Genomic DNA, 27,350 nt, shown 5'->3' with positions numbered 1-27,350 from the left:
TCCAGATTCATCCCCGGGAGTCATATCCTGTGTTGCCAGGGAGATTTACACCCCTGGGTGTCACATCCCACATAGGGGGGAGGGCAGTGAGTTCACCTGCCAAGTTGGCTTAGCTAGAGAGAGAGGGCCACATGTGAGGAACAAAGAGGTACTCAGGGGGAGACTCTTAGGCACAATTATATGCAAGTTTAGCCTCCCCTTTGCAGTAACAAGCCAAGCAAGTCATTCTTGCTATTCTTCACAAGACTGCGGGAAAATGAGAGAAGGGACTCTAAATTCATTGATTATTCACTTGGTTCCAGTTTGTGTGCTCAGGCTTTATAGACATTATTTCATTTAATCCTCAAGAACAACCCTGGATGGGAGGTATTGTCCCGTTTTCAGATGAGGAAGCAAAGGCTCAGGGAAATTAACTTGCCCAAACTACTAGCTAGCAGGTGTCTGAGCCAAGGGTGAACCCAGGTCTGGGTGGCTTCACACCAACGACTTTTTGTCCTGCTGGGGTGTCCCACATGACAAGGCAAATGCTAAATGAAACTGAGAGGGGATTGTGACCTTTCTTGAGCATCTCCCAGTTTTGCTCACTGCTGGCCTTGCCATCCCTGGAAGGGCAAATGCCAGAGCCAAGGATGAGGAATGAACACGCTCTGGGGAGAGGGAGCCCAACAGCCTGTTTCCCACCCACGAGGGCCGCGGCAGCCAAGGGCTGAGCACAGGTGAACACGCGGCTTCCAGGCTTCTCAGATTCTCCTCAGGAGGTTCCTTTCGCTTGATTTCCAGTTCTGAACGAATTGAATGTATAGATGAGGCAAATCTGATTCTCCCCTTGCAGGAGTTGGGAGAAATGACAATGATTGCTTAACAGAGGGCAGAGCATCAGCCTATAATTAGAACCCAGTGGGGAGGGACGTGCAGAGGTGGCCGGATGATCACAGCATCAGCACCATCAGACACTTTGGTAAAGCTTCCCACGTGGCGGGCACTGCTCTAATCCATTAATTCATTAATTCTCATAAACACACCATGAGGTGGGTGAGTGTTGTTATCAGTTCTCTAAAGAGCCAAGAGCTTTTTTTTTTAATCTTCATTTTATTGACATATATTCACATACCACGCAGTCATACAAAACAAATCGTTCATTCAATTGTTCACAGTACCATTACATAGTTGTACATTCATCACCTAAATCAATCCCTGACACCTTCATTAGCACACACACAAATTAACAAGAATAATAATTAAAGTGAAAAAGAGCAATTGAAGTAAAAAAGAACACTGGGTACCTTTGTGTGTTTGTTTCCTTCCCCTATTTTTCTACTCATCCATCCATAAACTAGACAAAGTGGAGTGTGGTCCTTATGGCTTTCCCAATCCCATTGTCACCCCTCATAAGCTACATTTTTATACAACTGTCTTCGAGATTCATGGGTTCTGGGTTGTAGTTTGATAGTTTCAGGTATCCACCACCAGCTACCCCAATTCTTTGGAACCTAAAAAGGGTTGTCTAAAGTGTGCGTAAGAGTGCCCACCAGAGTGACCTCTCGGCTCCTTTTGGAATCTCTCTGCCACTGAAGCTTATTTCATTTCCTTTCACATCCCCCTTTTGGTCAAGAAGATGTTCTCCATCCCACGATGCCAGGTCTACATTCCTCCCCGGGAGTCATATTCCACGTTGCCAGGGAGATTCACTCCCCTGGGTGACTGACACAAATCTTACTTAAACTCTTTCAAAACATTGAAGAGAATGGAACATTACCTAACTCATTTTATGAAGCTAACATCAATCTAATACCAAACCCAGGTAAATAATAAATAAAAAATAACTGTTGTCAAGTTTGTATAGTAATTCTTGAATATAGTAATGGATGTAAATTAAGGCAGAGAAATGACAGTGTTTCAGGTCAAGAGAACTTATTTAGAAGAAGAAATAAAGTCTGGAGTTCTTGTATTTTCATTAAAAAGTTCTTGAAACAAACCAGGGTATAGCTATAGAGGTGCAGTGCTTGGACATAATTTGGGGATACAGTTGAATAGGTTTTACATGAGAGATCTTAAAATCTCTCATCTTGATGGTTCTTAGTCAATTGTTGAGCACTGCATACTTGAAGGAAATATATGTAGACTAAATCAGAGCAGTGGAATATTGGTAGGAAAGTCCTCAATGACTTTATTTTAGTAGACTAAGAACGAGATTTTTTTTTTATTGAGGTAAAATTTATGTAACATAAACTTTACCATTTTAACTATTTTATTAAAGTTTTAAATTCAGAGGCATACCATGTATTCACAAAGTTGTGTAGTTATAATCAATATCTAGTTCCAGAACATTTTCATCAACGTGAAAGGAAAGTGGTCTCTTCTCATTCCCTCTCCAACTGCTTACAACTTGATAATGTGCTTCTTGTCTCTCTGCATTTGCCTCTATAGAATATTTCATGTAAATGGAATCTTACAATATGTGGCCTTTTGTGTTTGACTTCTTTCATTGAGTATAATGTTTTCCAAGTTCAAAATCCCTCCCCTCCCCCATCACTGTAGCAAAAATATTCTTGCAACATAATAAAAGAGCTACTCCAGTAAACACAAAATTCATAAGAAAGCAAACCAGCAGTATTGCTTATATGGAGAAGGTTTTAGTAGTTTGGTTAGAAGAGCAAACCAGGGAGAACATTCCCTAAGCCAAAACCTAATCCAGAGCAAGGCTATAACTCTTCAGTTCTCTGAAGGTTGGGGAAGGTGAGGAGGGTGCAGAAGGAAAGACTGAAGCTAGTACAGGTGGTTTCATGAGGTTTAAGGAAAGAAGCTGTCTCCGTCACAAAGAATTGAAAGGGAAGCATCATGTACTGCTGTAGAAGCTGCAGCAGTTTATCCAGAAGATCTAGCTAGGATAGTTGATGACAACAAGATTTTCAGTGTAGAGAAAACAGCCTTCTTTTGGAAAAGATGCCATCTAGGACTTTCATACCTAGAGGGGAGAAGTTAATCAATTCCTGCCTTCAATGCGCTAAGGTACACCAGGACTTTTTTGTTCCCAGCTAAGGCAAATGGTAACTTGAAGTTGAAACCAGTGCTCATTTATAGTTCTGAAAATCCTAGGGCCCTTAAGAATTATGCTAAATCTACTCTACCTCTGCTCTGTAAATGTGAGAAAAAAGCCTGAATGACAGCACATCTGTTTGCAGTGTGGTTTACTTGAATATTTTAAGCCCCGTTGTTGATACCTACTGCTCTGAACAAACAACTCCTTTCAGAATATTACTGTTCATTGAGAAGGCACCTGGTCCTGCAATATGTAAATGGAGATGTTTAAAGAGATGAATGTTTTCATGCCTTGTAGTACAATATCTATTGATTCTGATGGGTGGTTTCTTGAGATGGAATACTCCTGGTGAAGATGCTGTGAACATTGTTGATATGACAGCAAAGGATTTAGAATATTCCATAAACTTAGTTGATAAAGCAGTAGCAGCAGCAGCAGCATTTCAAAGGAATGACTTTAATTTTGAACGATGTTCTCCTATGAGCACAATGCTATCAAATAGCAACGGAGAAATCTTTCATGAAAGGAAGGTTCACTCAATGTGGCAAACATGATTGTTGTCTTATTTTAAGAAATTTGTTACTGCTGCTCCAATTTTCAGTACCTGTTGACAGCAGTGCAAGACTCCATTAGCAAAAAGGTTATGACTTGCTGAAGATTCAAGTAATGATTAGCATTTTTTAGCAATGTTATTTTTTAATTAAGGTATGTACATTGTTTAATTAGACATAATGCTTTTGCACGCTTAATAGACTACAGTGTAGTATAAATTATAACTTCTGTAGGCACTAGTACACCAAAAAATTCATGTGACTTGCTTTGTTGCAATATTTGCCTTATTGCAGTGGTCTAGAACCAAATCCGCAATATTTCCAAGATACACCTACGTAGAGTCAGGGAAAGCCAGCCTTCTCCTACAAGGTTTTGAAAAGTACGTAAAGGACCTTAATCAGTATACAGATGATTATCTAAAGTCTGATTGAAAGAATCAGGAGAAGCCACTTGGAATGAAAATAGTAATTTAAATGTCCTTTCCCCAGTATTCTTGACTCTCTTATTCTTGCCTCTAAGCACTGACATCAGATGATAAAATCTGCCTGTCTTAAAGCCATCTAACAGAATTTGGGCTTCTCTTCAGGAAACAAGAACTAAATCTTTATTAATTATAAAATTATAAAGGTATCTGATGTCAGATCTATTTCTCCCCTTTTCCCTGAAAAAACTCTTACCTTGTAGAATGCTTAATTTGGAAATAAATGTATATTTAGATGCATAATTTCTGTAAGTAGGAATGAATAAATCAATTAAGTGAATTACTAGAACATGTAGTGTGTTACCTGTCTTATTTTTTGTGTCATGTCTGGTTTCTACATGTTTTTAATTCTTTTTATTTAGAAAGTTGACAATCTTTTCAAAACATTTATTCTTTTTTTTTTTTTTTTAAGCATACTTGGCAGTTTTATTGAGCCTGAATTATTTGGAGAACAGTCCCAAGCTATCTTAGAAATCCCAAATGGGGTCTGGTTTACCAACCATCTTTGAAAAACAAGATTTGGCCATTCTATAAAAAGGGCTGTCTTCATTAGAGGGTATTGAAGCTAGGTTTAACAAAGGGGTCTGATTTTCCTGTGCTCTGAGGGGTGCTGCAGATGAGTGGACTTGAGACACCGATGTCTGCAAGCATGACTGTCTGTAACTCAGGGCTGGGGCCGCTGGGACTGCATTCCTTCCTAGTTCCTGGTCTGTCTTGGTCTCCCTCCCCCTGGCTTGCTTCCTATCTGTACTATCAAAACATTTATTCTTAATAAGACTATAAAGATGCTTAGGAACTAGAAATTATTGAGATTCAAAATAATCCTTTATCTTTTTGCATTATTTTAAAACTTATTTTCAATGAACTAATCATCACATAATACATACAGTAACAAGTTTTTACAGTGAGAAATGTCTCCTATCCCTAGATTTTCTCTATTGGTAACCAAGACCTATTAGAAAGGTACAGTAATGAAGACAGTATAGAATTGGACAATGGTAGACTGATATACCAATAACAATTGGGTTAGATTAGAGAATCCAGAAGGAATCCCATATGAATATGGGCCTTGATTTATGGCCAAGTCTGAGCTGTTGGGTAAGGATTGTCTTTTCCAAAATTGTGGTGAATTATAGTCTATGTGGAAAAGATTGTGAATCAAAATGTGAAAGGCAAGAATAAAAGTTTTCTAAAAGTAGACTTAGAAAGAGTAAACTAGAACTAGAAATAATACCCAAACTCTTTTGCCCTTTTAGAAGCTTTCCTACTGGCTATCTGCTTGTGATGTTTCAGAAAAATTTAAAATTTACACTAACATTTTATTGACTCGAGATATTATTGAATAATTGAGAAAACTGGGGGAAAAATTCAATCAATTCTGCTTTCTTTGTATTTTACACTTCATTTGTATCATTTTTATAGAATTGACATATCCGTTAAGATTGAGTAGGCAGAATGCTTATTGTATTACTAAGCAAAGTACATTTAAGTTTTAAAAACTTAACAGTGTCTTATGCCTGTATACTTGCAGGGCAATTAAAGCATTTCAGGAGGTGCTTTACATTGATCCCAGCTTTTGTCGAGCCAAGGAAATTCATTTACGACTTGGGATTATGTTCAAAGTGAACACAGACTATGAGTCTAGTTTAAAGGTAGGTGTTTGGATTTTACTCCACATGTGAGTGTGTGTGCATGTGTGTTTGTTATGTAAAGAATTGTTAGAGTAAGAGAAATGTTGAAATTTATGTTGGCACTTTAAAACTATTTGAAAATTAAGGATATGATCTCAAAGATGAAAATGTTTGTTGTTCATAGTACTACTTAGATAACTCATCAGAGCATTAAGGTGATTTTTTTTTCTGTTTCATTTTCAAAGCTTTAACTGAGGTTTGTGTTTAGAAAAGTGAAGATTTTATTTTAATTAGAGCATCTGAATCACTCCCATGTGAGTTACTGACTTTCATAGAGATGTGGAAGAATTAATTAGTGATGCTGTATTTGTGATGTAACAGTGAACCATTATAGGTTTCATTAATTTGTTGTCCTCTAGCAGGATACTTTTCATAACAAAAATATATTAAAGAATGTTCTTCGTAAGGCATTTGGACTGCCATTAGGTAAGTGTGGACATTATTGGGAAAATAGTAACTGTTTGTTAAATATCTGAATTCTAATGTGAACTTGATATTCCTCAAAATTTTCATTTTTCATTGTTTGTGTGAGCCATCATTTTATGTTTTCTAGGATTTTTAGTGAGAGTAGGTCACCCATGCACAACAAAAGCATTTCTTTTTGAATGAATTAGAGTTTTTGGGTAATAGGTGTTACGAATTTTAGAATGTTTACTTTATCACAGATATATGTATTCAAGATAAGCAGGACTTTAAAAAAAGCAGAGGTAGGGAGGCATTCTGTATAGTAGCTTGTACTTTAAAATTGCTAACATGGATATGCTAAATGCTTTAAAAAAACTATACATTGGATGAGGAGTAATTAGGAGGACTCACAGAACTCAAAAAGCTGTTACATCCATATTTAAGAATTGTTATTGAGAAACGATACAGATTAAAAAAAGCAAAAGAAAAAGGCACATCACAAAGAGTCCAGGAAGGCAGAAGCTTACAGTTGGCCTCTCATAGAGGAGTCATATGGACAGCTCTTAATTTTCCCAGCAACTCTTTGTCACAACAGATAAAAACTGCCATCATCCTGTGTGCCAAGAAGGACACTTTGAAGATCGCACAGAAGCTTAGACAGGAGCTTTGGCTTCCAGAGACATTTTGGAGATGGCGTTTGAAAGCAGACTTTTGTTCCGGAGAAGCTAAGTGAGGACAAATGCCCCAAGAGTGATGAAGACTGACATTTTTGAGGAGCTGAAGCCTGGGGAGGAACGTCCTGGGAGAAAGCCATTTTGAAACCAGAACTTGGAGCAGATGCCAGCCACGTGCCTTCCCAGCTAACAGAGGTTTTCTGGATACTGTTGGCCATTCTCCAGTGAAGGTACCCAATTGTTGATGTGTTACCTTGGACACTTTATGGCCTTAAGACTGTAACTGTGTAACCAAATAAACTCCCTTTTATAAAAGCCAATCCATCTCTGGTATTTTGCATTCTGGCAGCGTTAGCAAACTAGATCAGATTTTGGTACCAGAAGTGGGTGCTGGTGTTGCTGAGTTTGCAAATACCAAACATGTTGGAACGGCTTTTTAAATGGATAAGGGGAAGATTCTGGAAGAATTGTGAGGCGCTTGATAGAAAAGGCCTAAACTGCTTTGAAGAGACTATGGAAATACGGACTCTAAAGATACTTCTGATGAGGCCTTGAACAGACATGTTGAATGTGTTATTGCTAACTGGAAGAAAGAGAATCCTCATTTCAAAGTGGCAGAGAATTTGGCAAAATTGAGTCCTGGTGTTAGATGGAAGGCAGAATTGCAGAGTGATGAACGGATATACTTGGCTGATGAGATTTCAAAACTAAAAGTTGTGGATATAGCATGCTTTCTCCTTGCAGCTTATAGTAAAATGTGAGCTGAAAGAGATAAACTTATAACTGAACTCTTGGATTCAAAGAAACCAGAAACTGATGGTTTGGAAAAATCCGGGCTTACAGCAGGTGGAACCTCAGAAGCTACAGCCCAACATGAGGATATAACCAAACGTGGAACCCAGCCACCATTTCAGTACAAGCCAGCATTGGAGATGGAGTTATCCAGAAAGGATTTGTGGAAAGTCCTATTGTCTGATGGCTTTGACCCCCGTGTGCTTCATGCCAACCCAACAGAATTTTTGTGAGATCTTTACAGATGGAGCCGCTGCTGGTCTGGACAGGAGGAAACAGACAAAAAACAAATTGAAGGAAAAATTTCTTCAAAGACAGAGCCATGGAGGTTGAGGTCTGGAGTCAAGAGGTCTCAGGTTGGGAGAGCAGAGTGGCCAACACCCATGGAAAGGATGAGGTTGCCCCAGAGGTAGAGGGTGGGCCTTCTTCCTCAATGTTCAGGAAGAATTATGCTACCCCAGGCCCCAAAGAGGGTGGAGCACATTCCCAGGGGAATGGAAGAGCCTGGCTGCCACCCCACTGTTCTGAAGGGATTGAGCGTGTGCCCTGGAGATGGAAGAGAATGCAGGTGCTGCCCTGATGTTTGAGGAGGTTGGGGCTGAGAAGGTGGTCTCCCCAGTTTGTGGATATATTGGAGCAGTCACCCCAGTGTTTGCAGAGAAAAGGGCTACTGCAAAGGCCCTTAGGAAGGGTTAGATTTCCACCCTCTCAAGCCACAAGGGTAAATAACTCAGATTTTGAAATCTAATGGAGTTTGTCCTGTGGGTTTTAGGAACTGTTTTGGTCCTATTAACTCTGGTTTCCTTTCAGTTTCTCCTTATGGAAGTGGGAATGTTTATCCTGTGCTTGTCCCTCCTTTGTATATTGGCAGGATGTAACTCATTCTAAGTTTCACAGATCCACAGCTAGAGGGTAATTATGCCTTGGGACCGACCATGCCTGTAATTGATTCTGATGGGATCTTGTAGCTACCTATTGTTACTGAAATGATATAAAGTTTTTGTGATATTGCGATGGGATGAATATATTTTGTATATGGAAAGATCATGTCATTTTGGGGTCCAGGGGATGGAATATGCTGGTTTGGAAGTATTATCTCCCCCAACATGCCATTATCTTTGATGCAGTCTTGTGTGGGCAGGAAATGTACTGGTGTTGTTTGGGTTGGAGACTTTTGATTGGATGTTTCTGTGGAGATGTGAACACTCAGCTGTGGGTGAGGACTTTCACTGGATAATTTCCGTGGAGCTGTGGCCCTGCCCATTCAGCATGGGCCTTGATTAGTTTACTAGAGCATTATATAAGCTCAGACAGAAGGAGTGAGCTTGCTAAAGCCAAGAGGGACACTTTGAAGAAAGCACAGAGACATTCTGGAGATGGCCTTTGAAAGCGGACTTTTGCTCCGGAGAAGCTAAGTGAGGACAAATGCCCCAAGAGCGATGAAGACTGACATTTTTGAGGAGCTGAAGCCTAGGGAAGGACGTCCTGAGAGAGAGCCATAGTGAAACCAGAACTCCGGAGCGGACGCCAGCCACACACCTTCCCAGAGGTTTTCTGGATGCCATTGGCCGTCCTTCAGTGAAGGTACCCAATTGTTGATGTGTTACCTTGGACACTTGATGGCCTTAAGACTGTAACTTTGTAACCAAAGAAACCCCCTTTATAAAAGCTGATCCATTTCTGCTGTTTTGCATTCTGGCAGCGTTAGCAAACCAGAACAACCTGGGAAGCTCTGCCAAGTGTGGCTATCCAGTATTTTTATTAGGGGTTGATCACATGGTGCACTTGTATTGCTTAGTTTCTCATTCGTGAGCCCCATGAGAGATCAAAATAATACCATGGCGTCTAGTGCCTCGTAATAAATCGTTTTGATAGTATAATCTACCTGGCATAACTCAATGTCCCAGGTAAAAATAACAGTCTTAGCAGGCAAAGTATTCCAAGAGCTTATAGGCTATCTCACAGGAACAGTGAGGGAACAGATCTTTCTTTTGATGTGTAGGTTTTGAACAACCTGTACCTCTGCTAAGTTAACACATTACTTGAGCCCTTTAGTTACCTATCTTAATTGTTCTAGATTTTTAAAGTAGAAAATTACTCAAACTGTTCCTGCCTTTTATGAGTTTAGAAAAGAATGGTACATGGATATTCAACCCAAAACATTAAAGCCATAAGTAGACTGTGAAAAATTGAGATCATAGAGTGGTCAAGATGTGTGCAGCTATGATTACCATTTCTGTATAATTTATTTTAATATCAATAAATATTCACAAGTTAAAATGAATATATTATGAATTTTATAATAAAACGAGGTATTCTCATTACTGTAATGTTTTTCCCCTTTCCTTCTTTCCCTCTATTTTTATCAGTTAACATATGTGTATAACTTAGTGGGTACCCTTTTGTATTTTTTATCTTACCTACACAATCTAATAAATGTTTTTATAACTGTAGTGGATTTGGAGGTCACTATAAAAGTTGTTGATAATATGAATTTGTTTGCCTCTTGTTTTCCTAACTAAAACACTCCACAGAGATCCCTGTATATAACATATATATATATATATATGATTAATAATAACTCTTAATTGTTGTTCCTGTGATCTCCTACTTTCTTCCAAAAATTGTTAATGAACCCAACATTTTTCCTCCAGTTGGGTAGGTAATTATGCCAACACTATTTCTTAAGTTCTCTTATTAAATTTTAAATTCTTTTAAACACTGGTCTTATTATCATAGGTTACTCCTACACAAGCTTCACCTAAATATGTCAAATGGTCATTGTATGATAAGCCCAAGTCAATAGTAGTCCCCAGAACCCTAAGGAATACCTGGATCCCTAACTGAGATCTCCCCCCAAAAAAGTTTCACTCACTAAGTTTATTTTCCAGAAAATTAAATCTTGTATCAGCTATGTTCTGAAACCCAGAGGCAATAGCCTCTTCAAGAACTTCAAACAGGTGTGTCCCCCTTTCCCATAATGTAGACACCTCTTTTCAACATGAAGAAGTTAGGGTGATTACTCCCTAGACATCCCTGAAGACAGAGGAAGTGATTAAACTAGAGAGACAAGGGTTGTAACAGACAAGATGGAATTTAATAAAGGATTATGAACACTGAATCGCTACATAATCTTTTTTTCTTGGTTGCTGCAGTAAATAGGAAAGAACTGAAATTGTGGAACTGTAACCTATAACCTTCTTTGAAATTTGCTATATAGCTACTTGTTAAATTTTAATTCAAAAGTTATCACTTTTTTGTATACATGTTACATCTCACAATAAGGAGATAACTGAAACTATGATATTGTAACTTATAATATTTTTTTTTTTGGAAATTTCCTATATAACTCCTTGTTAAACTGTACTTTGCAAGTTATTGTCTTTTTGCAAATATGCTATATTTCCCAATAAGGAAATAATTGAAACTGTGGAACTGTAACCCATAAGATTCTTTGAAATTGACTCTCCAACTACTTGTTAAATTGTACTTGAAAAGTTATCACTTCTATGTATATGTGTTATTTTCCACAATTAAAAAAATATGATTATTAAAAAAAAAACTATCGTGAGATACCATTTTCACCCATCAGATTGGTTTGTTAATATCCTCTGTTAGATTTGGAAAAACAGCTATCCCACAGGAACTTCCATGCTTCCGTGAAAGGAATGCAAAATGGTACAACTCCAAGCAGAGGAAAATTTAATGTTATCTAACAAAATAACCTATACATTTATCTTTGGGTAAGCAATTCTGCTTCTAAGAGTCTAACCTGAAACCATACCTGCACCAAATATTATGCAGAGTAAAGTATAAATCAGGTTATTTATTGTCCATTATTTGCCACTACAAATAATGGATATAACCCAAATGCCAGCAACCGAAGATTGATAACGTTTAGTCCAGTGTTGTCTGGTGTCTATTTTAATCACCAGCTCTTGGCAGGGGGTAAAGAAGCACCAAGATTTTAGCATTTGCCATGGAAATACTCCTACCAGGTAGCTACCAGCATGAAACATTAGATATTATTTCCATTATACAAATACAATAAATGTAAATAATGTTAAGGCCATAGATAGTATTAAAAAGTAAAATTGGGGGAAAATACACTATTGGAATTCAAATTTCAAATGCCACTCTTAGGTAAACATTAGTATTATAGGAACAGAATATGTCAGCATAATCCTACCATCCAAGAATATGGGACACCTTTCATTTCCTTGTATTTTCAATCTTGTCTTTCTTATTTATTTCAAAAGTCTTTAATACTAGAGTTACTGTAATTTTTTCAGTTTTGTGTTTGAGTGTTTATTGCTAGCCTAGAAAAGAGCTATTAATTCTTTTATTATGTTTTTTTTTTCCCCAAATCATGTTATCTATCCTGATAGTCATAAAAATATTACAGGAATTTCCTGGGCTTTCTAAGTATTGATCAGTATGAACAGTGACTAAAATGAAGTTTTCATTTATTTTCTAAAATTTCCGGTACTTATTTTCCTGTTGATTTTTTTATCTGATGAAAAATTTAAGTTAATGATAGATAATAGTATTGGTAATGAGCAACTTTGTTTACTTGATATTAATTAAAATGCTTTTAGTCTTTTGAAAATTTGGTTAACTTGTTAGCGAGTTTTGTTTGAGTTGCCATTTTTGAAAGTAGTTTTCTTCCTTATAATGCTGTTTTATGCAATAATTGTATTTGGAATAAATGCTAAAATTTATCAGATTCCTTTTTGGAAACTATGGATACTATATTTTTTGTTTGCTTTCTTGTATTATGGTTTTTTTAAAAAAATTCTTCCAACATTTATTTATGTGTTTTTTGTGTGCTTTTTTTTTGTGTGTGTGTGTGTATTTTTAAAGGAGTTTTATTCATAACATACATTCCCTCTAAGTAAACCATCAGTAGTGCCTGGTATGATCATATAGTTATGCATTTGCCACCACAATCTATATGAAGAAACTTCCATTTCTTCTGCAAAGAAAGAGGAAGAAGAGGAGAAAGAAAAGAGAAAAAAAGAAAAGATAAAAAAATGAAAGAATAAAATAAAATACAGTAAAAAGTTCAGATAACAACAACGATGCCAAGAATCCCATATGTCTCCTTTACAGCCAAGAATCCCATATGTCTCCTTTACATCCCCCTCTTATAGACATTTAGCTTTGGTATATTGCCTTTGTTACAATTAATGGAAGCATTAGTACAATCTTACGTTGTCTGTAGATTCTAGTTTGTGTTGAATGTATTTTTTCCCCAATATCATCCCATTTTCAACACATTGCGAAGTTGAGATTATTTTGTTCTCCAACATGTAAAAACATTCTTATATTTGTACATTTAATCACAATCCTTTGCCACTCTAGGTTTTCCTAAGTTACAAAGTCCCAGTCTTTATCTTCTGTCTTTTCTTCTGATATCAGATGTACAGGTAACCTTCCTCTTTCAACTCTACTACCACTAATCTTTGTTCAGTGTTCTTACAGTATTCTGCTAGCTCACAAATTATTGTGCTATTTCTGAATTTATACAATCAGTGCTCTTGAATATTCTATACTTTTCACATCAAATGCCTGGTCCTCTATCCTCTTTCAGTCTGCTGATATCTTTGTTTCTGCATTCTTCTCCACACTTCTCTCTCCCATCTTTTCCTATCTATCTGTAGCACTCCCTTTAATATTTCTTGTAGAGATCTCCTGTTCATGAAATCTCTTAGTCTGTTTATCTGTGAATATTTTAAACTCTCCCTCACTTTTGAAGGACAGTTTTGCCAGATATAGGATTGGCAGTTTTTCTCTTTCAGTATCTTACATTTATCACAACTCTGCCTTCTTGTCTCCATGCTTTCTGGTGAGCGATCTGCACTTAGTCTTATAGAGCTTCCCTTGTTTGTGATGGATTGTTTGTCTCTTGCTGCTTTCACAATTCCCTCATTGTCTTTGACTTTTGAAAATGTGATTAGTAAGTATCTTGGAGTAGGTCTACTTGGATCAAGTCTGTTTTGGGTATGCTGTGCTTCTTGGAAGTGTAATTTTATGAATTTCGGTGTGATTTTTAGATGTAGGTTTTGTAATCAAGATGACTTTGGACTTGGGGAGGGTTAGTTCTGGGCTGACCCAAGACCCTTCATTAATAAACATTAGGGGCGGTCTTCAGTGATCATAAATCTTTGAAGTAGAAAAACTGGATGAATGGGTACAAGTGAAGGTTAGTCACAAGGTTTTTGCAATTACAAGGGCACAAGATAAAGGCTATACAATCATTATCAGAGATCAAGGCATCTCCATTATGATTCAGGTTTCACATTTCCTTCTGTCTACTCTAATATACCAGAAAGTAAAAAGGAATATCTATATAATGATTCAGTAATCATAATCAGTCCTTAAATCCTGATTTCTGAGTTATACCTTCTTACATGTGTGCGTTATACATTTTCTACCTGCTTGCTCTCTCCGTCCTGTGTTCTTGAATTCTTTCTCGAGTTACAGTCAAGAACCCAGGAATTCAACACTGGCAACAGTATGGGATTGTTAGGATTAAGTATACCTTGGGTGAAAGGATGATGGAAGATATACCAATATGAATGGAGTTTACGTTCATGATTTAAAAAAAAAAAAAAAGACCAAGACTGCCCTGCAAACATGTTGGTAGAGATGCAGTTTTGTTTTGTTTTGCATTAGTGAGGTATTAGTGTTACAATTGATGAAACAGTGTTATTACAATAATGCTATTAACTGAAGCCCACTGTTTACGTTAAGGGTCACTCTGGGTTGTACATGGTTTTTTTCATGTATAGTAAATTATTTTCTGTCTAAACTTTCCATTTTTATCCCCTTTCAGTTATCCAATTCAGTGGTTTTATTTGCAAAGTTGTGCATCTACCATCATCCATTGCCAAAACTATTTCAGTAGATGGAATACCAATTAAACGTTAATTCCTTGTACCCCTCCTCCCCCACTTGATCTCTGGTAACCTAGTTTCTAACTATGAATTTACATATGCTGCTTATTTCAAATGAGATCATTCAGTATTTGTTCCTTGTAGCATGCGTCTTTTTTTATGGCAAAATATATTCTTTTGGATGGATAATTTCCACGTTTGGCAATTGTGAATAATGCTGCTATGAGCATAAGTGTGCAAATAATATGAGTCCCTGTATCAGTTCTTTGGGGTATTTACAAATTGTGAATAATGCTGCTATGAGCATAAGTGTGCAAATAATATGAGTCCTTGGTATCAGTTCTTTGAAGTATTTACCTAGAAGTGGATTGCTAGGTTCTATAGTAATTCTTTACTTAATTTTCTGAAGACTTGATATACTCTTTTCCACAGCAGCTCCACCATTTTACCTTCCCCTCAGCTGTGTATGAGCGTTCCTATTTCTCTACATTGTTTCAAACACATTATTATTTTTTTTTAAGAACAGCCATTCTAGTGGTTGTGAGATGGTATCTCATTGTGGTTTTGATCTATATTTTCCTCATGGCTAATGATGTTGATTATCTTTTCATGTGCTTACTGGCTAGTTGAATAAACCTTTGGAGAAATGTCTTTTTTTTGTCTTTTGCTCAGTTTTAATTGTTTTTCTTTTTGTTGTTGAATTATGGTTATTGAACCCTTATCATAAAAATGGTTTCCTAATATTTTTTACCATTCTGTAAGTTGTGTTTTCGCTTACTGGATAAAGTCTTTGATGTGTAATAGTTAAGTTTGATGAAGTCTCATTTTTCTATATTTTCTTTTGTTGCTCATGCTTTTGGTGTAAGGTCTGAGAAAATTGCTGCCTAAATTGAATCCTGAAGAAGTTTCCCTATGTTTTCTTTTTTAAGTTTTGGTTCCTTAGATCTTTGTTCCCTTTCGAGTTGGTTTTTGTATATGGTGTGAAGTAGGTAATTACCTTGTTCCATTTCTGCAGAGAAGTCAGAATTTTCATTGGAATTATGTTAAATCTGTGTATTGCTTTGAATGGAATTGACCAGTTGCCAGTCTTCCAATCCATAAACATGGGATGTCCTTCCATTTATTTCAGTCTTATTTCTTTCAGCTACATTTTCTAATTTCCGACATACTGTCCTTTATATTTTTGGTTAAGTTTCTTCCTAGATATTAGCTTATTTACTATCCAATCTAGAATTTTATTCCTTCATTTCCTCTTTGGTTTGTTTATCACTAATCTGTTGAAAAACACTGATTTTTGCATGTGCTTTATGTATCTCACCAGTTTGCTGAATTCATTTATTAGCTCTAATGGCTTTGTTGTGGAAAATTTTAGTTGTGAAGTATTTTCCTTACTCAGTTTCTTCAGAAGAGTTTGAGCAGAATTAGAATTAAATCTTTGAATATTTGATAGGATTCTCCAGTGAAGCTGTTTGGTCCTGGGCCTTCTCTTGGTGGAAACTTTTTGTTTACTGATTCAGTCTTTTCACGTCTTATTGCTCCAATGAGATCTTTTTCTTCTTAATTCAGTGTAGGTAGTTTGTGTGCTTCAACATTGGTGATCTAATTTTTTGACATACAGTCATTCATAATATCTTCATGTACTTATTTTTATTTCTTGGATCAGTAGCCGTGTTAACCCTTTTATTCCTAATTCTAGTTATTCGCATTTTCTCTTTTTTGTACTTTGTCAGTCTAGATAAGTTTGTCGACTTTACAGATGTTTTCAAATAAGCAATTTTTGATTTACTTTATTTTTTTATTCTCTAAGTCATTTGTTTCCTCTCTAATCATTGTTATTTTCTTCATTCTGCTCAATTTGGGTTTAATTTGCTTTTGTTTTTGTCATTCTTCCAGTTCTTGAGTTTCTGATACGAGATCTTCCTTAGTTTTAAATATAAGCATTTTGGATTTATAGATTTTTCTCTGAGCGCTGTCTTTGCTGCCTACCATAAACTTTGGAAAGTTGTGTTTTCATTTTCATTTGTCTCAAGGTATTTCCTGATTTCCTTTATGGTTTCTTCTTTGACCCATTGATTGTTTAAGAGTGTATTATTTAACTTTCAAATATTTTGAGGATTTTCCAGTTCTTTCTCTGTTACTGATTTTTAGCTTCATTCCATTTAGTATGGAGTAAATTCTTTGTATATATTTAATATTTTAAATGTATTGATTCTGTTTTTTTAAACACAGTTTTATTGAGATATATTCTCCTATCCTGTAAATCACCCACAGTGAGCAGTTATTCACAGTACCATCATATAGTTGTACATATATCACCAGAATCAATTTTTGAACATTTTCTTTACACTAAAACAAAAAAAAAAAGTAAAAGTAAAAAAACACGTAAAAACATTCCATTCCCCTATCCCACCCTATTTTTCATTTAGTTTTTGTCCCCATTTTTCTACTCATCCATCCATACATTGGATAAAGGGAGTGTGGTCCACAAGGCTTTCACAATCACACTGTCACCCCTTGTAAGCTACATTGCTATACAGTCATTTTCAAGAGTCAAGGCTACTGGGTTGCAGTTCGACAGTTTCAGGTATTTACTTTTAGCTATTCCAGTACGCTAAAAATAAAATAAAAAGGGATATCTGTATAGCGTATAAGAATGCCCTTCAGAATGACTTCTCAACTGTATTTGAAGTCTTTCAGCCACTGAAACTATTTTGTTTCATTTCACTTCCTCCTTTTGGTCAAGAATATTTTCTCAATCCCACGATGTCGGGTCTAGGCTCATTCCTGGGAGTCATGTGTCATGTTGCCAGTGAGATTTATATTCCTCGGAGTCAAGTCCCATGTAGGTGCAGGGCATTGAGTTCACCTGCCATGTGGGCTTAAAGAGAGAGAGAGGGCCACATTTGAGCAACAAACCCGCCATTTTTGAAGGACCGTTTTGTTAGTTATGGAATTGTTGATGGAAGTCCCATTACCTTAAATATATCGTACCACTTAGTCTTAATGAGGATCCCTTGTAAGTGACAAATTTTGTTTCCTTGCTGATTTCAGAATTCACTGGCATTCACTAGTTTGATAAGTATGTGTTTTGGAGTAGGTCTGTTGTGGTTTATCCTGTTTTTGATTTTGTTGTGTTTTTTGGAAGTGTACTTTTATGTCTTCCATAAGATTGGGAACATTTTAGCTATTATTTTCTCAATTTTTTTTTTCTGCCTGTTTTCTCATGTCCTGCAGCACTGTTAATCTGTATGTTGGTGCACTTTATTTTTCTCACAGATGAACTTAGGCTCTGCTCAATCTGTTTCATTTTCGATCTTCTTTTCAGTATATAAGATTTCAGTTTTCTTATCTTGTAGTTTTATTGACTTCGCTGTATAAAAATATATCTCTCATGTATTTTTAATCTCCATTATTGTTTTCTTCCTCCCCACAATTCTGTTCTGTTCCTTTTAAACTTTTCTAATTCTTTTTGTTCCTGAAATATTTCTTTATTCTCTCTAGTTTTGTGTCTATGATTGCGTTTAATTCATGTAATGGATTTAGATGATTAAACTGAATATGTTTGATTAGTCTCCTGGTATCTGTGCTTCATCTCTTTTCTTAATTTGTTGCCTTGAACAGGCCAGCTCATCCTATCTCTTTGTTTTATTTGTGATCTTTTGTTTCTATCTGGGCATTTATTTTGATACGATATCTCTGAAAGTCCGTTTCTCCCTCTTGCCTGAGCTTTTACTATAGATAGGTTGTGTTGTAAGGCTTTTCCTCAATGTTTACTCCATAGATAGGTTGTGTTGTAAGGCTTTTCCTCAATGTTTACTCCAGTTTATATTAAACATTTTGAGGAGTTTGTGGTAACAGTTCAGTTTTTCTCAGTTCTTTCTGCCCCTGCTTCTTAACATGGGCTTGCTCAGTATCTTTCAAGGTTAACATAGTATGTGAAACTATTTTATCTCCATGGAAAGATTTCCTTTCTTGTATTTTCCTTTGGGGGTCCTAAACTGTTGTCTTAGTTTTTGTACATATTTTTCTCCCTACAGGTATGATATGCTCAAATCCCCTCCCTCTCTCTCTCTCTCTCTTTTTTTTTTTTTTCCCCAAATACAAATTTAATTTTCTGCTAAGGATGGAGAAAGGCACCAAGAATATAAATGCATCATTCAAAATTGCCCTCACACCTCAGAGCGATTATAAGTACAAGTTACACTACAACAGAGAAGCCAATTAAACGGCTGTGAGGTTAATGAAATAAATATTTAGAGAGAAAACGGTTGTATCACATAGCGATGACAAACAACGTGGAAGAGCATTCACCATCATTCATGCTAGCATAGGATTCTCTCCATGGTTGGCTGAAAGCCCTGATGTATGGACTGTGGAACAACTTTTAGAAAGGCGAAAACACATATGATGGCAAAGTACTGATGAATTTTTGTTCTGTTTATCTCTACTCTCCCCTACTCGAGGGGAAAGATGCTTTGATTTTTTTTTTTTTGTTTGATTGTTTTTTAAATCTTCATTTTATTGAGATATATTCACATACCATGCAGTCATACAAAACAAATCGTACATTCGATTGTTCACAGTACCATTACATAGTTGTACATTCATCACCTAAATCAAGCCCTGACACCTTCATTAGCACACACACAAAAATAACAAGAATAATAATTAAAGTGAAAAAGAGCAATTGAAGTAAAAAAGAACACTGGGTACCTTTGTCTGTTTGTTTCCTTCCCCTATTTTTCTACTCATCCATCCATAAACTAGACAAAGTGGAGTGTGGTCCTTATGGCTTTCCCAATCCCCTTGTCACCCCTCATAAGCTACATTTTTATACAACTGTCTTCGAGATTCATGGGTTCTGGGTTGTAGTTTGATAGTTTCAGGTATCCACCACCAGCTACCCCAATTCTTTAGAACCTAAAAAGGGTTGTCTAAAGTGTGCGTAAGAGTGCCCACCAGAGTGACCTCTCGGCTCCTTTTGGATTCTCTCTGCCACTGAAGCTTATTTCATTTCCTTTCACATCCCCCTTTTGGTCAAGAAGATGTTCTCCGTCCCATGATGCCGGGTCTACATTCCTCCCCGGGAGTCATATTCCACGTTGCCGGGGAGATTCACTCCCCTGGGTGTCTGATCCCACGTAGGGGGGAGGGCAGTGATTTCACCTTTCAAGTTGGCTTAGGTAGAGAGAGAGGGCCACATCTGAGCAACAAAGAGGCATTCGGGAGGAGGCTCTTAGGCACAATTATAGGGAGGCCTAGCCTCTCCTTTGCAGCAACCGTCTTCCGAAGGGTAAAACCTATGGTAGAGGGCTCAACCCATCAAACCACCAGTCCCCTATGTCCGTGGTCATGTTAGCAACCATCGAGGTGGGGTAGGCCAATACCCCTGCATTCTCCAGAGGCTCCTCAAGGGGGCTATACATATTTTTTTCCTTGTTTTTCTTTTTTAAATCAACTGTATGAAAAAAAAAAAAATAAAAAAAAAAAACATAAAATAAAAGAACATTTCAAAGAGACCATAACAAGGGAGTAAGAAAAAGACAACTAACCTAAGATAACTGCTTAACTTCCAACCTGTTCCTACTTTACCCCAAGAAAGTTACCTAATATAGCAACATTTCTGTGAACTTGTTCCTACTATATCCATCAAAAATTAACAGACCATAGTCATTCCTGGGCATCCCCAGAACGTTAAATAGCTTATCTGTTCTTCTTGGATTATTGTTCCCCCTTCCTTAATTGCTCTCTATTGCTAGTTCCCCTACATTCTACATTATAAGCCATTTGTTTTACATTTTTCAAAGTTCACAATAGTGGTAGCATATAATATTTCTCTTTTTGTGCCTGGCTTATTTCGCTCAGCATTATGTCTTCAAGGTTCATCCATGTTGTCATATGTTTCACGACATCGTTCCTTCTTACTGCCGTGTAGTATTCCATCGTGTGTATATGCCACATTTTATTTATCCACTCATCTGTTGAAGGACATTTGGGTTGTTTCCATCTCTTGGCAATTGTGAATAATGCTGCTATGAACATTGGCGTGCAGATATCTGTTCGTGTCACTGCTTTCCGATCTTCCGGGTATATACCGAGAAGTGCAGTCGCTGGATCGAATGGTAACTCTATATCTAGTTTTCTAAGGAACTGCCAGACTGACTTCCAGAGTGGCTGAACCATTATACAGTCCCACCAACAATGAATGAGAGTTCCAATTTCTCCACATCCCCTCCAGGATTTGTAGTTTCCTGTTTGTTTAATGGCAGCCATTCTAACCGGTGTTAGATGGTATCTCATTGTGGTCTTAATTTGCATCTCTCTAATAGCTAGTGAAGCTGAACATTTTTTCATGTGTTTCTTGGCCATTTGTATTTCCTCTTCAAAGAACTGTCTTTTCATATCTTTTGCCCATTTTATAATTGGGCTGTCTGTACTATTGTCATTGAGTTGTAGGATTTCTTTATATATGCAAGATATCGGTCTTTTGTCAGATACATGGTTTCCAAAAATTTTTTCCCATTCAGTTGGCTGCCTCTTTACCTTTTTGAGAAATTCCTTTGAGGTGCAGAAACTTCTAAGTTTGAGGAGTTCCCATTTATCTATATTTTCTTTTGTTGCTTGTGCTTTGGGTGTAAAGTCTAGGAAGTGTACGCCTAATACAAGGTCTTGAAGATGTTTTCCTACATTATCTTCTAGGAGTTTTATGGTACTTTCTTTTATATTGAGATCTTTGGTCCATTTTGAGTTAATTTTTTTGTAGGGTGTGAGGTAGGGGTCCTCTTTCATTCTTTTGGATATGGACATCCAACTCTCCCAGCCCCATTTGTTGAAAAGACCATTATGACTCAGTTCAGTGACTTTGGGGGCCTTATCAAAGATCAGTCGGCCATAGATCTGAGGGTCTATCTCTGAATTCTCAATTCCATTCCATTGGTCTATATGTCTATCTCTGTGCCAGTACCATGCTGTTTTGAAAACTGTGGCTTTATAATAAGCTTCAAAGTCAGGGAGTGTAAGTCCCCCCACATCGTTTTTCTTTTTTAGAGTGTCTTTAGCAATTCGAGGCATCTTCCCTTTCCAAATAAATTTGATAACTAGCTTTTCCAAGTCTGCAAAGTAGGTTGTTGGAATTTTGATTGGGATTGCATTGAATCTGTAGATGAGTTTGGGTAGAATTGACATCTTAATGACATTTAGCCTTCCTATCCATGAACATGAAATATTTTTCCATCTTTTAAGGTCCCCTTCTATTTCTTTTAGTAGAGTTATGTAGTTTTCTTTGTATAGGTCTTTTACATCTTTGGTTAAGTTTACTCCTAGGTACTTGATTTTTTTAGTTGCTATTGAAAATGGTATCTTTTTCTTGAGTGTCTCTTCAGTTTGTTCATTTCTAGTATATAGAAACATTACTGACTTATGTGCATTAATCTTGTATCCCGCTACTTTGCTAAATTTGTTTATTAGCTCTAGTAGCTGTATCGTCGATTTCTCAGGGTTTTCTAGATATAAGATCATATCATCTGCAAACAATGACAGTTTTACTTCTTCTTTCCCAATTTGGATGCCTTTTATTTCTTTGTCTTGCCGGATTGCCCTGGCTAGCACTTCCAGCACAATGTTGAATAACAGTGGTGACAGCGGGCATCCTTGTCTTGTTCCTGATCTTAGAGGGAAGGCTTTCAGTCTCTCACCATTGAGTACTATGCTGGCTGTGGGTTTTTCATATATGCTCTTTATCATATTGAGGAAGTTTCCTTCAGTTCCTACCTTTTGAAGTGTTTTTATCAAAAATGGATATTGGATTTTGTCAAATGCTTTTTCAGCATCTATTGAGATGATCATTTGATTTTTCCCTTTCGAATTTTTAATGTGTTGTAATACATTGATTGATTTTCTTATGTTGAACCATCCTTGCATGCCTGGAATGAACCCCACTTGGTCATGGTGTATGATTTTTTTAATGTGTCTTTGGATTCGATTTGCAAGTATTTTGTTGAGGATTTTTGCATCTATATTCATTAGGGAGATTGGCCGGTAGTTTTCCTTTTTTGTAGCATCTTTGCCTGGTTTTGGTATTAGATTGATGTTAGCTTCATAAAATGAGTTAGGTAGTGTTCCATTTTCTTCAATGTTTTGAAAGAGTTTGAGTAAGATTGGTGTCAGTTCTTTCTGGAAAGTTTGGTAAAATTCCCCTGTGAAGCCATCTGGCCCTGGGCATTTATTTGTGGGAAGATTTTTGATGACTGATTGGATCTCTTTGCTTGTGATGGGTTGGTTGAGGTCTTCTATTTCTTCTCTGGTCAGTCTAGGTTGTTCATATGTTTCCAGGAAATTGTCCATTTCCTCTACATTATCCAGTTTGTTGCCATACAGTTGTTCATAGTATCCTCTTATAATTTTTTTAATTTCTTCAGGATCTGCAGTTATGTCACCTTTTTCATTCATTATTTTGTTTATATGGGTCTTCTGTCTTTTTGATTTTGTCAGTCTAGGTAGGGGCTTGTTAATCTTGTTGATCTTCTCAAAGAACCAACTTTTGGTGATATTTATCCTCTCTATTGTTTTTTTGTTCTCTATGTCATTTATTTCTGCTTTAATCCTTGTTATCTCTTTTCTTGTACTTGGTTTAGGATTGGTTTGCTGTTCATTTTCTAGCTTCTTCAGTTGATCCATTAGTTCTTTGATTTTGGCTCTTTCTTCCTTTTTAATATATGCGTTTTAGTGCTATAAATTTCCCCCTCAGCACTGCTTTTGCTGCATCCCATAGGTTTTGGTATGTTGTGTTCTCATTTTCATTCGTCTCTCTATATTTAGCAATTTCTCTTGCTATTTCTTCTTTAACCCACTGATTGTTTAGGAGTGTGTTGTTTAACCTCCAGGTATTTGTGAATTTTCTAAGTCTCTGATGGTTATTGACTTCTAATTGTATTCCATTGTGGTCAGAGAATGTGCTTTGAATAATTTCAATCTTTTTAAATTTATTGAGGCTTGTTTTATGTCCCAGCATATGATCTATTCTGGAGAAAGTTCCGTGAGCACTAGAAAAGTATGTGTATCCTGGTGATTTGGGATGTAATGTCCTGTATATGTCTGTTAAATCTAATTCATTTATCAGATTGTTTAGGTTTTCAATTTCCTTATTGGTCTTCTGTCTGGTTGATCTATCTATAGGAGAGAGTGATGTGTTGAAGTCTCCCACAATTATTGTGGAAACATCAATTGCTTCCTTTAGTTTTGCCAGTGTTTCTCTCATGTATTTTGTGGCACCTTGATTGGGTGCATAGACATTTATGATTGTTATTTCTTCTTGTTGAATTGCCCCTTTTATTAGTATGTAGTGGCCTTCTTTGTCTCTCAAAACATCCCTGCATTTGAAGTCTATTTTATCTGAGATTAATATTGCTACACCTGCTTTCTTTTGGCTGTAGCTTGCATGAAATATTTTTTTCCATCCTTTCACTTTCAATTTCTTTGTGTCCCTGTGTCTAAGATGAGTCCCTTGTATGCAACATATTGATGGTTCATTTTTTTTGATCCATTCTGCGAATCTGTATCTTTTAATTGGGGAGTTTAATCCATTTACATTCAGCGTTATAACCGTGAAGGCATTTCTTGAATCAGCCATCTTATCCTTTGGTTTATGTTTGTCATGTTTTTCCCCTCTATTAATATCCTTTATTCTACCCATACCGAATCTCTTTAGTACTGAACCTTTCTCCAAATCTCTCTGTCCTTTCTTTGTTTCTCTGTCTGTAGGGCTCCTTTTAGTATCTCCAGTAGGGCAGGTCTCTTGTTAGCAAATTCTCTCAGCATTTGTTTGTCTGTGAAAAATTTAAGCTCTCCCTCAAATTTGAAGGAGAGCTTTGCTGGATAAAGTATTCTTGGCTGGAAATTTTTCTCATTCAGAATTTTAAATATATCGTGCCACTGCCTTCTTGCCTCCATGGTGGCTGCTGAGTAGTCACTACTTAGTCTTATGCTGTTTCCTTTGTTATGTGGTGAATTGCTTTTCTCTTGCTGCTTTCAGAACTTGCTCCTTCTCTTCCGTGTTTGACAGTGTGATCAGAATACGTCTTGGAGTGGGTTTATTTGGATTTATTCTATTTGGAGTTCGCTGAGCATTTATGATTTGTGTATTTATGTTGTTTAGAAGATTTGGGAAGTTTTCCCCAACAATTTCTTTGAATACTCTTCCTAGACCTTTACCCTTTTCTTCCCCTTCTGGAACACCAATGAGTCTTATATTAGGACGTTTTATATTATCTATCATATCCCTGAGGTCCATTTCGATTTTTTCAATTTTTTTCCCCATTCTTTCTTTTATGCTTTCATTTTCCATTCTGTCATCTTCCAGGTCACTGATTCGTTGTTCAACTTCCTCTAGTCTTGTACTATGAGTGTCCAGAATCTTTTTAATTTGGTCAACAGTTTCTTTAATTTCCATAAGATCATCCATTTTTTTATTTAGTCTTGCAATGTCTTCTTTATGCTCTTCTAGGGTCTTCTTGATCTGCTTTGTATCCCGTACTATGGTCTCATTGTTCATCTTTAGTTCTTTGAGTAGCTGCTCTAGGTGCTGTGTCTCTTCTGGTCTTTTGATTTGGGTGCTTGGGCTTGGGTTATCCATATCGTCTGTTTTTTTCATATGCTTTATAATTTTCTGTTGTTTTTGGCCTCTTGGCATTTGCTGAACTTGATAGGGTTCTTTTAGGATTTCTAGAACGATTGAAGTCCTTATCTCTAATTTATCAGATCTACAGCTTCGTGGAGTACACTTCCTCTAACTAACCAGCAGGTGGCGTCCACTAACCACCTGTTCTCCACAAAGCCAGTTCTCCCCTGCTTAGCCTTTGTGGTGAGTGGGGGAGTGAGCCTTCTGGGGTCCAATTGGTGTACCAAGCTTGCGTGTGTAGTTGGTGTTGCCCGCCTTGTATATGGGGCGTGTTTCTGGGCAGTCAGGGAGGGGGGGTGGCTCTAACAATCAAATCTCCCTGGTGATCCTAGAGTCTTAAAGCTGCTGCAATAGTCTAATCCTTCAGTTCAGTCCTGCCACAGTTTGTCCCTGCCACTGACCCACAAGTCCTTGGTATTGGTGTATGGCTCCTGAGACTTGTGAGTGGGCCCCTCTTCCAGGCTGTGCAACCCGGGTCCTCTGTTGAGGGATGACTGTGCTATGTCACAGGTGAGTGCTGTCCCCCCAGGGCAGTTCTGGGCTGCTGGGCTGTGTAGGGAGGCTCCCAGTCTGCTGAAATGATGGCTGAATGGGGCTTTGTTAATTCACACTGCTGCACTCTCCCAACTCTGGGACAATCAGCCGAGGTTGCAGGGAAGGCTAACGTCCACGCCCAGTTTTGTGGTGTGTGCCTGTTATTTGAAGCACTTCCGTCACACTGGGTTGTCTGGGGCAGTTCTGGGCTATGGGGCTGGCGATGGGCAGGAGTGTTTCCTGTCCACCAGGATGATGGCTGTGAGCGGACACCCCCCTTTTCTTGGGAAGTTGTGGTGTTTAGTGAATTTTCTCAGCCACTTGATTATTGCCTTTTGTCTCAGAGCTCTCTTAGTTCTGCTCTTGTCTTGACCTGCCCAAATTGCAAGTCTTTGAAGCTTTCTGTATTGGGCTTCTTAGAGTAATTGTTTTAGAAAAAGTAAAAAGGATTAAAAAAAAAAAAAGGGCCCTCCTCAGAGATCTAATGGGTTATTGAAATGCTAAGAGACAAACCAATTAGGGCCATTAAGGAAAGGTCCACAGGGCTGAGAGATCAGCTTTTCTTCGGGATTTGCATATGAGCCTGAGGGCCTGAGCTCTGCCCTTCCCCTTTCTATGTTCACCAGAACTCCAAAAATCCTCGGCTTTTATTTTGGAGTTTTACTTGTTGTTTTTTTCTATGCCTGTCTCCTCTCTGCTGGGCTGGCTGCTCTCAGATTCTCTGGTGTCTGGTCTCAGTCTATCTATGGTTGGAGTTTGGATCAGTAGAATGGGTTTCCGATAAGGGCTGCCACTGCAGTTCTCCCTCCTCCTTCCCGGAGCTGACAGCCCCTCCTCCCACGGGACTGAGCCTGGCAGGGAGGGGTGCGGGTCCCCTGGCCACAAAAACTTACAGATTTCGCTGATCTCAGCAGTTCCACGTTTTCATGAGTGTTGTATGAAGTATGCCCAAAGTCAGATTGCTGTGTGGTGTCCAGTCCACGCAGTTCCTGGCTTTCTACCTACGTTCCTGGAGGAGTAACTGAAACATACAGCTCACCAGTCCGCCATCTTGCCCCACCTCCCCTCCCTCTCTCTTAACCACCCTTTCACCCCAGCTTTCTGCTCTCAGACTGCACTGTCATAGAGCTGTTCAGTTTTCCCTTCCCTGCAGCTTTTCTGCGTCAGGTTACTTCTGTTTCAGAGACCCTCATGTTTTTGATTAGGTGCACCAATAATTAGGGTCTTGCCTGGTAGTGTGTTCTACTTGCCAAATGTTCTGACACAGGTAGCTCTGGTTTCTGGGGGTTGCTTTGTTTGTGTGAATGTGCTGTGGACCACTAGGACACAGGGATGCGACCGTGCACCTGTGTAGTTCTGTGTTTGAACGTGCTTTGGACTCTAAGCTGCTCTATGGCATTCGGCTGTATGGTATCCGGGTCTTAGAGCTGCTGTTGTGACTCTCTTAAACTGCACAGGTCCAAGTGTGTGGGAGGGATCTGAATTGAGAGCCCTGCTTCCCCTGTTCTCATACTTTCCTGCTGTTTAAAGATAGATTCCCACTCCCACGCCCTCCTGCCCAGTGTCTGTAGTATTTTTCTCTAGCTTTGATCATCCTCCAGAGTTCC

The 27,350-nt window shown here is 37.7% G+C and overlaps 1 protein-coding gene across 9 annotated transcripts in view; it reads left to right on the top strand.

Moving 5' to 3' along the window:
* LOC119522025 (lysine-specific demethylase 6A-like) overlaps positions 1–27,350 on the top strand; it is a 355,987-nt gene that overhangs the window by 183,683 nt on the left and 144,954 nt on the right. For all 9 annotated transcript variants that reach the window (XM_037820746.1, XM_037820751.1, XM_037820749.1 and 6 more), the window contains exon 6: positions 5,605–5,725. In XM_037820746.1, coding sequence (XP_037676674.1) covers positions 5,605–5,725 — 121 coding nt within the window. The remainder of the gene's footprint in view (positions 1–5,604; positions 5,726–27,350) is intronic.

Source organism: Choloepus didactylus, chromosome X, assembly GCF_015220235.1.
Source record: "Choloepus didactylus isolate mChoDid1 chromosome X, mChoDid1.pri, whole genome shotgun sequence".
Classification (NCBI taxonomy): domain Eukaryota; kingdom Metazoa; phylum Chordata; class Mammalia; order Pilosa; family Megalonychidae; genus Choloepus; species Choloepus didactylus.
The sequence above is the reverse complement of the archived record's forward strand: the minus strand, read 5'-3'. Positions and strand labels throughout refer to the sequence as shown.